General features: G+C 39.8%; 1 protein-coding gene across 6 annotated transcripts in view; it reads left to right on the plus strand.

Moving 5' to 3' along the window:
• Positions 1-19,086, plus strand: part of Kank (kank) — a 28,194-nt gene that overhangs the window by 3,226 nt on the left and 5,882 nt on the right. For 2 of the 6 annotated variants that reach the window (XM_046625876.2, XM_046625877.2), the window contains exons 2-8: positions 6,620-6,799; positions 7,775-7,974; positions 8,061-8,292; positions 16,756-16,859; positions 17,139-17,219; positions 17,421-17,642; positions 17,729-19,020. In XM_046625876.2, coding sequence (XP_046481832.1) covers positions 6,754-6,799; positions 7,775-7,974; positions 8,061-8,292; positions 16,756-16,859; positions 17,139-17,219; positions 17,421-17,642; positions 17,729-19,020 — 2,177 coding nt within the window. In that variant the 5' untranslated portion in view covers positions 6,620-6,753. Of the gene's footprint in view, positions 1-6,619; positions 6,800-6,989; positions 7,162-7,245; positions 7,376-7,774; positions 7,975-8,060; positions 8,293-15,271; positions 16,054-16,755; positions 16,860-17,138; positions 17,220-17,420; positions 17,643-17,728; positions 19,021-19,086 lie in introns of those variants that run through there. The other 4 variants (XM_046625878.2, XM_046625879.2, XM_046625880.2 and 1 more) reach the window with 4 other exon arrangements.

A 19,086-nucleotide genomic window follows, 5' to 3' on the forward strand; every position in this document is an offset into this window, starting at 1 on the left:
CCTCCTTTCTCATCGATTCCTGTGGAGAGAGAGAGAGAGAGAGAGTCAAGATCAATGTCGATTAACTCGTTTTTCTCGTTTTCCGGGTTAAATCTCTCGACACTGCGAAGGCGAAAAATAATCGATTTTTTCCCTCGATTAATCGACCGACTCGATTATTTTTTCTAACAGTCGGTTTTTATTTTTTACTCCCATGAACGATGCAATACAATATTAATTTATGTGATTAAAGAATCAATTATTATCACTGTCTTGTGTACTACGTACCTATTTCATGTAATAAGCGAGATTTTCATGAATATTTTTACCTGAAATTGAAATCAAGACTACGGACTGAAATTTCCGAAATTTTGGTTTAACAAAAATATGAAATAATCGATGAATCGAATAATTCTTGCCGGTTCGATCGAGTCATGTTCGATTATTTCTTTCGACTCGATTAATCGATGCATCGATTATTTTCAACTTAGTGGCAATCGCTACTCGACACCCGGTATGCACATACGTGAAATTTCACAGTTCAGCTTAGGCTTAATGCACGTATGGTTTATGTGGGTGTTTGTACACGCCTAGTCATTCGTTCGAACGCCTTTGGTTGAGCTACATTGCACGAGAAGGTGGGAGACCAACACACAGACAAACACACAGGCAGACTGCTTCGGTGTGCAAATGCGTTGATTATATTTCATACTCTCTTCTATAAATGGGTTACGCGATTCTCCGGAGAGTTGGAGAGGCGTTCTATCATCCAGTGAAAGATAACCGTAACGTTTCTACATTCCGTTGCTAATAATTAACGGTTTATCTATGACTTTGGTTTAGTCTTTATCGTGGGACGCGTTTGCGCATCGGTTTTTCGTTTACATTATCATTTTAATTTTGCGCCATTATTTTCCCCACCATATAGGATCGATGACGGTGCGTGTGAAGTGACAGGTCGGATATTATAATCGTCTTGCAAAACTATGACGGCATCTGGTGCGTGCGTGCGTGCTTACGAGGCAAATAAATACAGGAAATAGTATACAATCACCTTTGAAACACATGGCGGTACTGTTTCATAATACCAAATAACGTTTACGATTAGAATAACGTTTATGTCATTCTGTGTATATACAATATGAACAATTAAAGTTTTTGTCAAACCGCACCTCGTCTGCATTTATGTAATATCTGTTCGCGTATTAAATACACGATACATGGTTTTCACAAACTGGATATTGACACGTGCCATTTTTCAACTTCCGAGCAGAATTGGGAAATATTCGGGAAGCTCAGAGCAAAGGGAATTTCTCGAATTACACAATTACCAATCGTTTCGTGTTGAAAAAATTTCATGTATTACGAGACAATCTTTAAGGGGGTCGATTTCGAGGTTGACGTACATATCTCCAAATATCAAAGTCCAAGTATCTCAAACGCGAAATACGGCTTAACAGTCCCATTATATGCACGATTCCGAACAAAAACACTCCGAGACATTTTCATTTGACGAAGAAATAAAGAAATGGCATCAAATGAAAATGCGTTGAAGTGTTTTTGTTCAGAATTGCGTCTAAGATGGAGCTGTTAAGCGGGGCTGGGTTGAAATTCCGGATTTGAAAAGTTCCGAAAGCGGCAAATTCAGAATTTTATCGTGGCGAAACTCAAAGTAAATAAATTTAACTTTGACAAAACATCAAAGATTGGGATGGTCCGAAAGTGCAAAGTTCCGAAACGGGAAAGTTCCAAGAGAACAAAATGCCGAAAGGGCATGACTCCGACAATTCAAAGTTATAAAAGTGCGAAAATGAGAAAATAAGTAAATTAAAAATTTCAAAATTCTGAATGATCAAAGATAAACTTCTGGCTTGGTGAAATTTCACCACTTTGATCTTTCTTCGTTTTGGTTGTGCGATATTTTTATCTTCGGAATCCAGGTCATTCTGATTTTTGCTTCTTGATTTTTTATACCGACTCGTTCAGTAAACCACGCTGTATGAGTACATTTTAATTTTCGGAATGTTACTCTATCGAAAATTTACTTTTCAGTATTTGCTCCGTCGTAACTTGAATATTGGAAATCTAATGTTTCGAGATTCCGTCGGGATTCCGACCATTCGAAACTTTGTTGTTTTGTAAAAGTTTGTTTTCTTTACTTCAAATTTCGCCGACAAATAACTCAGAATTAAGCGCTTTCGGAACTTTTCAAATTCGTACCTTCGTTTCTTCCTATTCGTACTTTTTCGCGTTTCGGATACTTGGACTTGGATATTCAGAGATATATACGTCAACGTCGAAATCGACCAGGCACAACGGTATTATCTTTTCTAGCAGCACCTCGTGCACAGGATAATAAAATTTGCCCTCGCGTGCATCCAACTGGCGTCCTTTTCCCCACCCCGCCAAAAAAAAAAGAAAAAAAAAAACTAGACAACGACCAAAACCCCAGAGGTATAATATTCTATATTTAGCCTGGTCTTACTTTCCAGGAAACACTTCCGATTCTTAAGAGTATGTTTTTATTCTCGTACTTAAGCAAAGAACGTGGCGTCGCCTCACGTGACTCGGATCTTCCCCTTGGGGGCGGATTTGTGAAAATGATAAAAATACGTGAGATTTTCTTTTTCATCCGCATACTGTGGCATATCCGGTTCCCATTTATTTTTGGTACTCAACCCATTGACAAAAAGTTAATGCGGACAAGCAGCCAGCCGGCGAGTTCTCGAGTCACGCCGGGCAAGATAATATGAGGAAGCAAAGAAATTGCTGAGGAGGATATATCGGGTTGGTTAGCTCGGATTTTCCTGCCAGTTTCAACGCCGTGGAGTTCTTCAGTTTACTCAGGACAATATCCAGACCGTTTCGTTGTCTCGTATTGTACTAAGTTTCAATGCACACCGTCCTGCAGTACTTTGACTTCGTCTTTCACGCTTTCCTCTTATTTTGCCTGTTTCTTTTCTTTCTCCTCTTTTTCCCCACCTTGTCTTTTTACATTTTTTTTTCTCCTTCTCTCGTCAACCCTCTCTTTTCAAATACGAACAGAGACCTCAGCACTGCAGCTCTTTATTTATACACACAGCGGCTCATTAAAATCTTAACCCATTAAGTTTATTTGAAGTAAAAACATTCCACCCTGGCAGAACTTGACTAATTTACTCCGTGTATGAGGTATACCCATGCTGCATGCGCACATAACTATAACTTATATATGCATACACGTCAAGTTCTCCGGGTGAAATTTTTCACCTGTTGCGAAATAACTCGTATATACCAGGGTTAGTCAGTTTGTTCGTTTATACATTTATATCTAATAAAATTTTTATCCAGTCCGCGAGTGACTTTCGCGCGAATATACAACACCCTAATTAATTCGATGTGATGTTTACACCAAATCAAGATGCACCGATCGGCAAATATAACCTGAAAGATGAAACAATTAACCGTTTATACTTGAGGTTATGTAGCACTCCTACCTTTACCGACCGATTTACTTAACATAGGAAGAAAAGGGGTGAGTTTGCTCGGTCGGTAAGCGTAGCAGTACTACAACTATTAAGTTAAGGTCAACTATTCCTACTTTCCTGGAGTGAAAAACTTTCAAACAATATCTGCACCGCGGAATCAATGACCATCGAATCGAGTTGGTACTGTTGAATTATTTCCGTGATGCCATTTGCGTCGGATTCGAGAGTTGTCCAATTCGGATGGAGGTCAGGACGAACCTCAATGGATGTAGTCGCAATACAAGCAGTACAAGATCGAAATGACCAGCGAATGCAGCTTAATGACGCGTGAATAGTTACTTCATTCAGCAGCTTAACCGCGTGGCGTCGATTTTCTGGTTTGGTAGCCTTTCAGCTGTACAGAGACTGCACTACTAGACAGAAGCGTGAATCAACGAAAAACCGGATCTGGCAGTTGTAATTTCTTCATTCTCTTACAAGCTGGAACTGTGTAAGAAGAAATCGTTTTGGCCATTGAAACCCAATCAGCGATGAGGAAGTATGCGCAAGAAGAGTTTCTAACGCCTCAACATCTGAATACGCGAGGAAACGTTGGGAATATTATTATTAGTAAAATTTAGAGCGTACATTGACTGTCCACGATCGTCGATTCTTATCGGTTGAAAAAAGGGGAAAGAAGGAGGCGTCGGAAAAAATGTTTTTATCAGGCTGCGTGAGTCAGTACATTATCTATTGATTTCTGGTCTCAGTCAGAACCTAGTTCTCTCTTTCTCTTGGTGTCTCTAAACTCAATCAGTGACTGTTTTCGAACCGTTCGTCCGGCGGATTCGCTCCGCGGTTTTGTCGTGTTGTCACCGTTTCAGAGCGTTTATTGCACCCTAGAAGTTACCTTTTCAACGGCTTAAAGGGTCCCATGGACCCGAGAAAACTAGGCCATGATTACTGAGTAATAGCGCGTTAAAAATTTTGCCGCAGGCTGCAGCTGAGCCACGCAGATACAAGGTTCGTATGGCTGGCTAATATGTATACCTACTTATTTACTTTCCATTCAAGCTGACCGATCGTGAGCACCTCGCATGCGATTCCTTTTACGCGAGCGGTTTTTATACTTACACGTCCTTACATTTTATACGTCGCGAACCCTCCGATGTTCAGACCTCTTCAAGGCTTCAACCGGTTTCTCATTCCTGTAACGTACATATACACCATTCTTCGGTATAAGCGCTTGTACTGCTGTAGGTACGGTTGGTTGATCATCTTCGGACCGAAATGAAGAGTAGACGTGATTAATGATTTCGATTTTTTTGGCATTAATTATTTCAACTGATTCTCATTGTATACTTGACCGAGGAATGACCAAAAACACTTAATAATTACCCTAAAAACGAGAAAAAATTTCCGCGAGTTACAAAAATGACAACCGCATTGTGCGATTTTTAATTATTGCCAAATTCGTCCGTGATTTTTAATAATTTGCCAGTGTTAACGCTGATTTATAATGATTTCCCAGCGTTCCGGTGATTTTCAGTGGATCATTGATTATATGGAATCACAGGAAGTCACGGGAAGTCACCTGAGAAAGCTATGTAATCAAAAAAATACAAGAAATCATTGACAATCACCAGAAATTACATGAAAAGGGTGAAAATTTTCGAAAATCATACGTGACATTGAAAGTGAACATTGCAAAGTCACAGTTGACCTTGAAAAATCACATGATAAAGTAAAAACGAACAGAAATCACTCGAAAACAAGGTAAACGAATGGAAACGATTCGTTTGATTTCGAAGCGAATGGGTCCCTCGAGTCCAAAATGACATTTTTGGCAAATCACTAACATGCGTGAGAGCGCAAATAGATACCGCACCGTCAATAATAGAGTAGGTAGTGTGACTTTTTCCTTTTCTATTTGTTTTTCTTTCCTGTTTTTCCTCAGTCCTCTTCAGCTGCATGCATATACATAGGTAGACATAAGTCGCATACACATGCATCGTGCGCATACGTTCGTCAGACCAGAAATCCGGATGACAAAATTAGATTGTGATGAGATTGTGTGCACGGCAAGAGGGGGGGGGGAGGAAACGGAGAAAGAGAGGTATAGATAGATAAATAGATAGACAGATAGATAGATAGATAGATAGATAATGTTTATTATGCCCGTGGAAATGTTGGAAATACGCATAGGATAAAATTAAAATAAAACTAACGAAACTAAAGAAAAGAGAGAGAAAGAGAAATACAGAGAGACACTTGCGCCGGTATTGTGTGCATGTAGATCTAGGTATAAGGTACTTGCAACGTTGAGGAGTCAGAAATGCTCAGAAGTCCGCTGCATGTACGTTACAGCGGCGTCCGGATGACGCAGAATAGATTCGTCGTTTGAACCACGTGACCAGGTTATACGCGTTACGTGCTCACGTATGCGCGCATACGCCGGCCATTAACGCAGTATCTCGTTCGGCGCAGCAATTAGGTGTTAATTTTATACCTTGAGGCCAGAGGAATTTTTACCCCTTAGGGCTAATTGGGTGACGGCTGTTAAAAACTGATACTATGGGAATTGTCCCATTGGATTATATTCCACAAGTAATAGGCTGGTGTTTCTTCTTAGATTCCATTATTTTTCCACAGAAAACAAGAGAGGCAACGAAAACAAGAAAAATGGAAATAGATTACCGATTTTTCTTCGAACCTTGTTTAGTTGATTCCATTCTTGGTTCTTTATTAGGAAACTAAAAAAAATCTGAGACTATCAGGACATTTTAACCATTTATTTCTACCTTCCGGTATTCCTGTTTGCAATTACTTCTGTAAATATCAGACGGTTCCTTTCCAACGTCCGTTATAATTAGTCACGATTCGACGGCGTCGCTTTGGCTCGCTCTGGGACTTGTCTAGACGCTTAAATATACTAGTAACAGTAGTAGTAGTAGTAGTAGTACCTAAGTTAAACGATATTAACGTAGGATCATTTCACTTGCTAGTCACACGTGGTTTCCTACCACGTGGTCGTGATGACAGCTCGCCACGTGTTTATGATCTAACTTCGGTTAACCATTTTAAACGTAACTTATGTGAAAAGCGTTCTATAAGAAACTATAATCGGCAATGAATCGGCAATGAATACTGAGTCATACGTTTTAATAATTATCTTTTTAATTTTCAATTTTCAGGTCGATCCCGAAGATGCTTTCCTTCCATTGACCGAAGTGACGAAAAATTGAAAGGAGTAATAATAATTTGGAAAAAATTGTGGAAAATAATATAAACCAGCAGAAAAATATCAAGATCAAAGACGGCGGAAAGGATGTCGCTAACGGTCGAGATTCAGGCACCGCTTCTCAACGGAAACGGTAAGAAAAAAAAGATACAAAGCAAAAAATGGTGTCAAACGCGGTATTATGACAAGCGGATATAAAAAATACAGTTTCACTGGTATCGACGGATTGAAATAATGAATCGGATTATGCAAATCCAAGAGTTATTATATGTTAGCTATATAGCTATTTCGCAACTCGATTAAAAAGTAAATTGAATTCTGTGCATTTTTCTTTTCTTTAATCACTGCAACGAGCATTAAACGAGCCATCAATGAACCGTAATCAAAAACTTTGGGCCCCTGGGTCCCTGACCCTGATGCGTCCCTGAAAAGTGGCTAACTCGGACGGCCCAAAGCTCCAGTGTCATTTAAACATAACGCGTAAACGGAACTCAGGTGCGAGGCTAACGAACTTTCTTAGATTATTATTAACGGAGGCTTTTGGATTCCAGCCAATAGTTACAACAGATTCCATTTCAGTGTAATCCAAGAGGTCATTGACCATCCTGCTTTGAGAATCCTACTTGCAAATATACATACGTCGGATATCGTTACGTAACCAAAGAGTAATTGTGCCACAATTCACACAAGCATCACAAGATTTGTTAATGTATGTACCTATATCAGACATCAATTGGAATATGATGTACGAGGTGTTCTACTTTCCTAGATAACATATCACGGAGCAGGGTAACTGACCGATTATACTTCGGAAAAAAGAATGATGAGAGAAGAGAGAGAATGATTGTCTTATTGCAGTGTTTAATTTATCGTCGAAAAGTTTGCATTTGTTACGTTCTGCAATAGCACTCGCTAGTAATATTAGAATAAAAGTAATAAAGATTGGATGCTCAGTTCCAGTGAATATTAGTTTCATAAATACGATTTTTTCTTCCATTAGTTTATCATAACGATAACCGATTGATAGCCGTAAATCTAATCGTCTTTTGTTCCACCTATTTCATTAGCTACGCCTATTAAATCACAATATTTCTGTCAATTTCCACAGTTGGGAGTCAAAGTTACATATCCGGATCGATAGGTACAAAATGTCTTTGCTGTCCTTATGGATATCACATAGACTTGGATTTTGTGAGATACTGCGAAGCTGTCGCTGCTGGAAGTTCTGGATCGGATCGAGTAAGCGAGAGGCGAAGGAAAAGGGAACGTCGACGACAATGTCAATCGATGGAAGTTCTTCTTGGCTTGGTAAGGTTATGTCTACTGACCCTCCTGACATCGTTTCATCACGGATTACGAAACCGATCAATAACACAAGCTCTTCGTAATTTCAGGTCAGTCCTGCCCTGGCCGGCATTGAATCCCAGCTGCCCAAAATCGCGCAGGAAAGTTCATCGACCAATGGTATCACCACTTTGCCGCGATCCAGTCACGCCAGGCCGTGTAACGTTCAGCATTCACCGATTCTAGACATCAGCGATGTCGTAGGCGACTTTGAAGACACCTTGAGACGCTCTTCGAGATCCTCCAGACCTTCGGATCGTCATAATTATACCGAACAAATTGGTGAGTCCCAATATCTACGCCGTTATGACTGGCAACTGCTATAACTTGCGTGTAATGCGGATCCAGATATTAGGAACGGATGTTCACGGTTTATATCATCGGGATTCAACGTTGCTTGCTTGTACATGTCGACTGTTTGAACTACAAATAATTTATACTTAAGGAAGAATCAGACAATATGTTATATCAGAAATAAGGTAAAAGAATGTGGTGAGTCCCAATATCTACGCCGTTATTACTAGCAACTGCTGTAACTTACGTGTAATGAAGGTTGCCAGCCACAGGCGGCGGTAGAGGAGCTTTCAGATATTATGGGCGGATGTTCGCGGTTCACATTATTTGGATTCAACAAAGCTTGCTTGGAAATGTTGACTGTTTAAACTGAAAATAATTTACACTTAGGAAAGAATCAGAAGTATGTTGTATAAAAAATTAGGGCGAAAGAAATCGCTCGTGCAAATTGGTAACTCCCACTATCTACGCCGTTATTACTGGCAACTGCTATAACTTTCGTGTAATGTGAGCAGCGGGCCACAGGCGGCGGTAAACAAGCTTTCATACATCAGGGACGGTTCACGGTTCAAATAATCGGGTTTCTATCGTCACTTGCCTCGAAATGTTTGTTTGTTAAAACTGAAAATAATTGATATTTGGCGAAGAATCAGACAATACGTTTTATCAAGAACAAGATGAAATAAATTATTCCTACGTTTTATTACATATTAGCAACCGTTTTGAACAACGGCTATGCTATCTTGTAAATGTTTATCAGTTTTTCGTATTTTCTAAAACAAGAACAAAATAACAAAACTTACGGGACATAATGCAATGCAAGAAAAACGTACTTTCCTCTTATTGTAGGCACTCTTTTGCACTTGTGTTTATCTCGGTAAAACGTTCTCTAGTATTTAAGACAGTCCAAGATAATTACAGAATACATAAATTTATTCCTCTTCAAAAAGCGTTTAGACTTGAGACTTCAAATCTTCGTCACGCATAATTTACAGTCCAGAGACTCGTAGTAGCGTTCTCACATTCATTCTCACACGTGCCTTTTGTTTTCAAAATTTCGTTGTATCCTGTAACAAGCAGCAAGGCATGTCAGTCGCCAAATCGGTACCCATTGTTGTGGTAACATGTGCGCTAAATGACAGCCTATTCTTACACACTATCGTCACGATAACTGTAACTGGTGATCCATGAATGAAGCTGGTATATCGCATCTTCATAGGTCATCCTAGATGACAATTCAGAATTAATAATTCGGTTATTCCTAATTGGAATTGAATTCAAGGCTGAAGTTTATTGAACCGATAGTACATAGAATCGTAAAATTGTTGCAAGTTGGCCGAAATTAACCACCGAATTTCCTAACGGGCACATTTATTCTTTGAGTCGCTTCGAGAGGGACAGTCGCGTTGACGATGATTCCGAACCCTAATCAGGTAGAGAACTTAATTGCCCCGTTCACTAGAATCATCATGTCAGGTAGTAATCCCTGGTCCCTGGAAACAATTTCCCACGTCCTCTCTACATATTTACTACCGTTAGCCAATGTCCAGGTACTTTTGACGAAATGTTGAAGTTCATTCTCGTCCCTGTTTTCGACGAGGATTGTTGTAGTTCCGATTTATTTTTCACCATGAACTGGAAGTACGTAGTGGAATTCTATTACGAATATCAGCTATTCTATATAAGGCAGAAACAAAAAACAAGTAAGGCATAGATCATAATACATTAATACATTATAAAATAAGACTTAAAACTCGAAGTTTCTGTGACTAGAAATCATTGATTGCGTTCATGCGATTTAACCAAGAATCAATTGTTTGCTAAAATGTAACATCGCTTGACACTCGGTGAAATATTTTTCAACTAGCTGGTGCGAAATCGTCAAATTTTAAACTTTAGCCGCGATTTCCTGGTGTTAAACGAAAGTAGTGTCGCGATTTCGGTGATATAAAAAAAAAAGATGGGGAAGTAATTGCGGTGATGCGAATTGATTTCAATGCATATTTCGAAAATATTTCTTCCCTGCGCTACTGAATAACTAGTTCGTGAACACCGCAGCTTCCTTTCACCGTTTCCACCTGTTCGGTACAACTTTCGGCAATGTAGTCCAAGATACAGAATAACGATAACGATTGCAATTCATAATTAAAACAATATAAATAGAAAGTAGAATGCATTATTAAAGTTTATTACAACTTTTCGGTATAATAATTTCATATTTCTATGCTTCGATTCCTTTCATGCAGCTATCCAACAAAGCAGTTATGCACAGTCCAGTAAACACTGACGAATCGTTCGTTGCGAAGGGACCGTTATAACTACGTCTCATGGCGTTGTATCGATATAATTGTTCTTCCCCTCATCCAGTGTCTCAAATTACTAGCCTCATAATCAAAAATAGCACAGAATTTTGCCCGCCTCTCGAGAGTTTCGCGTCTTCTTGCTCCGAGCAAAAATCCGACACGTGCTCGTCTATTTTCCTTCAAGTCAATGCTCCGCAGCTATCATTTTTCTCGACACCTTTCACACATTTCTTTCATTACAAACCTGAGACATATCTCATACTTCGTTGGATCTCGAGAGCTTATCGAAACGGTTTGCTAAGCTGCATCAGCTGATGACCATGGCTGCCGGTTGAATTAAGCCTGACGTTGCACGTTGTTTACAATTAGACAAGATAAAAGCAAGTCTGAACAGGTACCTCAGCCACTATGCAACGAGAGAGTGTTCGAAATTCAAAACTGTTAAAAAAATCGTTTGGCCGTTATTCTGCTTGTTATTTTCATTACTGCTGTATTATTGTATCAGTGAAGAGGAACGTCGCCTGTTTTTTTCCTTATTAGGTATTAAAATCCAAGTTTCAGTCATTATGTTGACCGTTTTTTTTTTTTTTTTATTATATAGGTAAATTGATTTTTTTCTCTTTTATATTCAATATTAACGAATGTATCTCTTTGCATTACGGCGAGGCAGGTAAGCTTCAAGATGCGTTGCAAATAACGGTTCTCGAATAGAATGAGATCCAGGTATAGTCATAAAATCATTATTCGGGTACACACAGGTATCCGCCTATTCAATGAATTGGGGTATTTATGTTTTTGAACCTATACCTTGTTGACCATTAGAAGTTTTGAGTGCGGGTGTTTTGGGAGGGTTGATAATCGAGGACATAAAATGAACAAGAAATTTCGAATCTTGCATTTTGGCGTAAAAACTCGAGATCGTTGATATCGAATAGAAATACACGAAAACAACTGAATACAAAAAAGAGGACTCGAGTTTATAATGATAATTAGAAAAATTTCTTAAACGTCTCAATTAATTTTAAAACTTGACTACGCGACATTGCAAAAAAACATTTGATCGATTCGGTCGTCGGACTTTCCAAATAAGACTTTTTCTTTTTGCAAACTGGCGCAAAAATGCCTGTCGTAATAAAAAAAAATTAACTTTTATTGAGACGTATTTCAAATTAATATAAATCAAACAGCGAAAAAAGAAACTCCGCCAATTTTCTGGCGGTATTGATAATATTTAAAGTACACGGTCGGATCGAATATGTAGATAAAGTAACAGGATAAAACAAAGCCTTATCAAGATATCTTTTGATAGTAGTATAACTGGGCGTCGTATTGTGATAAGTCGTGAGGGTTTTATGTGCCCGGATTATCGTGTGTATTGCCGATGAATTTTGCTTATGCTACTTTATCGTGTGTGACAGGCGTCTTTTGAAAAAGTACATTTGAAAAATCTATTAAATATCGACGCGTCAGCAACGGTACATGGAATTATATTAACAAATAATTCCATTGTATTTCGGAGATTACCATTCCAAGAAATGGTGTTAGATAAACTGGTTAAAAAGTGTTTCACGATCAGTAAGTATAATGCAATACGTGCGATGAATAAATTTGTTTTGAAGCTTGTTTATCCGACACTGATTATTCATCGAATAACGTGACGGACAAACGGAACTGCAATAACAAAAACGACGACGCAGCTTCATTCAGCAAATTTTCATGGTATCGATCGAATCTGAAACTAATCAAACCGATGAATTTATACCATTGACAATTAATGTACCTGACAGTTGTCAACGCAGAAACAACGGTATTTAAGAGGCAACGGGTTCGGCTAACCACGGATTCTCATTTGCATTCGTGTTCGCCTTTGGATCTTTATATTCATCGGTTCGCTATATTTAGAAGTTTTGTAATACCAGCTTATAGAGTATACACAAGATCGCGGTATTTAAACGGTATAAGTTATCTATAACCTGGGCATTCTCTTGCAAAATATCACGCGCATCCCCGTGCAGAATTACGCGCGTAACAACGTATATACATAATACATAATACATAGACACACGGAACACAATAAAACTGAACTTTCGTTCTCTCCTGAATTGTGGGAAAGGATCAGTCGGTCGTTGATGTACATACACACCGCAATAACGTTCGCTATTATTCAGCCCGCAACGTGGCCGCTCGTCTCCGGCATTCCGCATGCTGAATTAAACTCGAGTAGTGAATACCGACGTTATATGTACCCATAATAATATGTCTGTTATAGGAGCTTTCTTTTTTCCCGCATGTGTTATACAGGATTCCGAGATAAGCCTGGTACGACGAATTATCGTTTATTACACAAGACGGGTTTTTGTTATCCGTTTTTCGTAAAGTTTGTATAAATTGGGACGCGGTTGATGTTCCGAAAGCGCGTAATTCCGAAATATTTGGTGGCGAAACTTGAAGTAAAGAAATCAAACCTTGAAGAAACGATAAAGTTTCAATTGATCGAAAGTTCCGAAATGCAAGATTTCGAATTGGGCGCTTTCGGAACTTTTCAAATTCAGAATTTCAACCCCACCCCTATAACTCCTAGCGATAATTTTTTCAAAATTAGTGTAGAACGGAGTTTTCGTATCACAACGACAGGCGGCTGCGGACGTCATATCAAGATGCGCAAAGTTCATCGCGCAGGGATCGTTAAGCGCGGGAGAATCGAATCTCGCGCCATTACCATACGTTTCGCTTTATATTCCGTTGTTAGGGTTAGGTACGGGATATTACTTCACCCGTGCAACGCAACGGTGTACTGGATGCACGGATGTAGCTAACACACGTATAATTCGCCGTCTTCCGCGCTCCGATGCGCCCTCTTCCCTTGCCTCGCATTCTCAACCGAAAAGCAGCTATTACACATTGTAGCCTGGGTTGTAAGAAAAACGGCTTGGTCACTGAACGAACACAACGGACGGAAACAGGTGTTTTTTTGGCCACGCACCAAAGCACACCGATCCCCCGTTCGAAGCACCTTGCAAACGGCTCTGCTGCAGGCTGCAGGCCTTTCCGTATACCCTTTAAAAATCGTAACATTATGCGGTTCTTCGACGTAGAAAGAGAAATATGTCATTATGACTACCGATCGAGTCAAGACTTAGCCATTTATTCAGGATGAAGTTACCGCAACGATGCACTCATTCTGGAAAGTCAATTCCTCGAAAGTCATCCGAAAATCGTACAATAATAATTTTTTCTCCTCATGTATCGTTACGTTAACGTTACTAACTTCAGCCTCGTGTTGATTTGCCACTCTATCATCTGCGGTTGACTCATTTTACCATTTAATCATCCGAAGAGAAACTAACACATCGCCATCATTCTCATGTCTGGCTTTTTTTGCCTACGTGACATGATCGTCCGAACTGGATCATCATCATCATCATCATCATCATCATCATCATCATCATCATTATGATCATCGTAAAAGAGTTTATTCCAAGGTATTTGGATCAATGCGCTCAATTTCCATCAAGTTGGACGACATGTGCCGCAGACTGCAGTTACGCATCCGCGCGGTTAATGCGCACCTGTTCGCCAACTGCCATTTCACGAGCACCTATGACCTATGTATACATACATAGATATACTTGAGTGGTATTTAATCGCGCTTGTCAGCTGGCTATTGCTGAACACTGTTTATTGGCGCATTATCGGGTTGAACTGAATAATGCGTCGCTGGATTTCTCTTTCTCTGCTTTGCCATTTTCTGCGATGATTTCTTGATAGTCGATTCTCCTTTATACATGCAATTTGAGCGTATAACCAGTGGTTTTCTGGGTAAAAGCGTTACGAGTTTGGTATGCGATTACATCCTGTAGGCATGTCACGTAACGCCGACTAGGCGATCAATGCGCGAAATTTTCTATTTGAAGATTAGATTAACGTGTATTAAGAAAAAGTTTCGGGTTCGTATTTCGGCAGGATTAATATTGCAAGACCTGCCACTTGACTTTTGATATTTTAATACACGTTTGCCGAAGTTATGACGACACCGCGAAGAACTGCGAAGATGATTCCTTGTATATCCAATGCTTTGCGAATGAGTAAAATCGTATAAATAAACATCACGGGTCGAAAATAAAAGAAACGAAATTAGTAAGTAAAAATTATTCTGTACAAGGTGAAATTTTTATACAAAAGATATGAATCCAATTAATTAATTGGTTTGTCCACACAAAAAACACTTCGCAGAATTTCATCCAAGTCCCTACAAGAAAAATTGTCGTCCCAAAGAGATCGAAAAGAAGAGTCATGATTAAATAAATATGATTGTGTTGAAAAAAAGTTTTTTCATCCCGATCGATCCTTTCACCGTTCCAATTCTGTATAGAATTATGCCAATCATCCTCTCGTTTCTCTGGCGCTCTCGAATCGAAATTAGGAATACGCATTATACCTTCCGATGAGATTGCATACAGTGATAATAATAATTAAATTGATAATAACGGTAATAATAATGACAACGATGATAACGACATCAGTAATTAAATGTATTAATGACAATATCAACTAGGAGGTGACTCTGGAAAAGACGGCGCTTCGTTGGTTATAGTTATAACGTTCGGGCTGATCGTGAACCAGGGGAATCCCCACTCCTTTGACTTCTGGGCAATTTCTCAGTCCATCTCGCAGTGTCGGACTGTTAGAAGCAACAGTTGAACTCGCGTAGCCGTGTCGTAAATGTAATGCGGAAATGATGGAGTACTTCTTCGAGTGCGATTGAGATTAATTATTAGCCTCCGTCAACCCTTGGCCTGATTTTCTCGCCACTGTAGCCCTCCATTCTCCACCCTTTTCGCTATGATTAAGTGATAATAATTGAAGGTCCGGAATCGGTGTGGAAAAAAAAATAAACGAAATCAAAATGTGACGCCTGGGGGTTTTCATTAAATATATATGTAGTAAAAATATTCTACTTAACTACTGCTAATTAATTAACTCGGTAATATTAATGTGTAAATATATCGATCTGTTATGGTAAACAAGGAATAAAGTTTGAATAAAATTTTCATCATTATTGAAATAGATAAATGATGACAAAAAGAAACATGCAATCCTGAACGAAAGACTGCCAACCATGTTAACTAATAACTCGATATCTACTAACAATGAATAATCTCTTTACTATTGGATCTTATGCAAAAATCGAGAAAACATGAATAATTCTCAATCTGATGATTTAATAATAGTTTCGTGACGTTGTCCAATTGTCACTGTCTCCCTAATTTTTTGTTGCCAAGCAAGTTTTGTGATAAATTAAAATGTGGCTACTTCGTTAAATCGACGTCACGATTGTGCATATTATGTGTTATCTATAGTTAAATATAGAAAAAAATGGGTGTCAAAAGTTTCATTCGTAAGCGTCTACCGTTCTGTAAGTTGAAGATCAAAAAACGGAAGAACAGTGAGTCGAAACAGTCCAGTTTTTGCTTGCTTTTTCCACCTCCGCAATGTACCATAACAAAGCTTGAACACAAATATTTTGTAATTCTTTCGGTGTATAGTTATGCACTTATGCGTAGAGCGGTAGAGAGATAAAATGAAACAACACATCTTCGACCCTGATAACGAGCAGTACAGAAGCTACAGCAAATTGATATCTCAATTTCGAGAAGTTTTCCGAACTACCATTCACCAAGAAAATATTCCTACGACAATATCTCGTGTCTATCGTAATTGAGAATCAAGCTTTCCTTTCTGCCTCATGTCATGCGTGTTGCTCTTTCGAGCTATATGCAAATTCTGTTATGCCATCTTATTACAAGGTCAAAGTTGGAGTTCATCTTATCTCTATGCAAACACACATGAGTGTTATACTTGTTATCGTTGTTCCTTAAACACTGGTCTTCGGCACACTATGCTAATATTTCAGTAAATTTGACCTCATCCGAAGAGTTGGTCTTTACGAACTGTGTTTACACACAGTGACCAAATCGGGACTAACGTAGATACTATACCTCCAACATGCCTTTGGTTATATTCACTGTCAAGGATTTTCTATTTCTCATCTGGTATCAAAAATCTCACCGCAAAATTATCTCCATGCAAGCTTAACAGCCGATATCCTAGAGTCAGAACCCACGGTTTGAAACGCACATTCTTTCAGATGCCTGCGTATCGCGACCTTCCGCACAAACGGAGGGCCCACCGGACTTGGACAATGCCAGCATTACAAGCGGGAATTCTAACCCTAGTACGGGGGCGTTGCAGGTAAATAAAACGACGTAACCTTATTTCTCCTCCTCCAATTGTTCGCCAAAATAGCTGAAGAGCAAATATTTGGCCTTGGGATATTCGTTCCGCAGAAACTTGTATTCAATCCGAGATTTTTCGTCGATAGAAATATACGTGATGACATCAGATACCAATAAGTAGCACGTCACGCGTTCTCTTGTTCATTAATTTCAAGCTGCAGTGTTATCCAAGGTCAACTATCATTATACACGCAGTGCATATCCGCTCATCTTGAAATAATCTTTCTTCCATCAGAATGTCAGGGAACAGATGGCGACCGCGCTTGAAAGGATGAAGGATTTGGAGGAGCAAGTCAAGGCGATCCCCATGCTGCAAGTGAGTATCCTTCGCGGCAATGTGTGAACAAAAATACACGCTTATGACTCGGTGCACGCATCATTTCCATGTTCAGTAGCTGGCTGTACTTAGTTCCGTACTAGTTACCTTTCCATCTAATAACTGTAGCTAAATTCCCGAGTACTTTCTACCCGTCGTACATGGAAGACAATGGTCTTTATTATCGTAACAATCTTGTAGGTTAAAGTGTCCGTTTTAAAAGAAGAGAAAAGGCATCTCCAGCAGAGGATCAACGAGTTCAATCGGTGGGAAACTGAGAACAGAAGCACGCTGCACAGGTACAGAAGTCAATCGTTTTCCGAGGATCGGACGCCTTCTGCTCCGGACCCAAAAATTCCCACCAGAGACATGGGAACCATGTGCGGAGTTATGACCAGAGACGTTGGAGTGTCTCACCAGCAGGTAAATAATCACGCTACTTCTCTTTGCTCGATTTAAATTCTGGACCAATTTTTGTAAATTGTTCTTATGGACCACGAAACTTTCAGATAAGGACCAGGGATGCCGGGATGGTGACAAGTACGCCGATTCAACAACGATTGGAAAACATCGATCAGACCACCGCGAGCATCGATGACTCTCTGCTATCAACACCTAAGAGGAACATTTCTCATATGAAACTGGAGCGTAGCAGGCTGCAGATCGAAAGCATTCTACCAAGCGTTATGGGAAGGCCTGAACAGAAATTATCTCGTAGTGGTTTAAAGTTGGAAAACATTTTTCCAGAATTAACGCTACGTAAAGTTCTTCAACGAAGCGATCTGCGAATTGAAACGATAAATCCTGACTACGACCTAATCAGAAATAAGTCAGACATGCAAAAGGAAAATTCAGTGATCTCTCGTACCAATCAGCGGAAGAAGGTTCTTCAACGTGGTGGTTTTTACTACGACGAAATATCACCAAAATTAAAAGAGGAAATGTTGAATCTAAACACACGGAGCTGCGGGACTGAGACAACTTTAACGATGAAAGATGTAAAGACGAGTGAAGAGTTCACCATGGAACTTGACGAGAGTTTGCGGATACATAAAGTCATGAACACCCCCAAGAGAGTACAAACGATTTCTGTGGAAACGCAGTGTGTTCCGGAAGTAAAACCACTCCTGAAGATTGTTGAGAAGAAGGATCAGGCTGTGCAAGTTTCGAAACCTCTAAAGTTGACCTCCAATGTCGGTGTAACGGTGAAACCGAGATCTTCCGACGTCGGTATCGAAGCCAAACCTGGTCCTGGAACAAGGAATACCGCCTCAGGACCGGACCCGGTCTCTGCGCAAACGATATCACTAAACGCTCTGGGGACCAGGAGTCATTCCTTCAACTACGGCGACAGCAAGCTGACAAGAAAATCTACCAAGTCGATTGGGCTCACGGTCGACGGTTTGATCAAGACTGCCGCAAGATCCACGGACACCACAGGATTGACCCCGAAGAAACGGGAGTTCGGAACTTCTACCCTGAAGAAGAAATTCATCGACGTCGCGGTCGGCGATTCTGTAAGATCGCCACACATCAGCATTTCGTGTTCGGCGAATTACTGTGACAATTGCAAGGACACTATCAAGACATTGGCGAAACAGATCGTAAACAACACCGACAATATCAATCAACAGAACAATAATCAAGTATCGCGCATACCCAGGCCATCCTATATTTCTCTGAGTTCCCCGACCGACCACAGAAGGCAGTTCAAGCGGCAGGATACCTACACCAAGATACCGTGCTCAACTGTCATCAAGTACGACGCTGACAATAAGGAACAATACGAATCGAACAACCGGTAAGTTTAAATTCTTGCTTACGAAATTTTAACACAACGATATTGACGCTGCAATCATTACCCGAG

The sequence above is a fragment of the Neodiprion pinetum genome, chromosome 5 (assembly GCF_021155775.2).
Source record: "Neodiprion pinetum isolate iyNeoPine1 chromosome 5, iyNeoPine1.2, whole genome shotgun sequence".
In the NCBI taxonomy this organism is placed as follows: domain Eukaryota; kingdom Metazoa; phylum Arthropoda; class Insecta; order Hymenoptera; family Diprionidae; genus Neodiprion; species Neodiprion pinetum.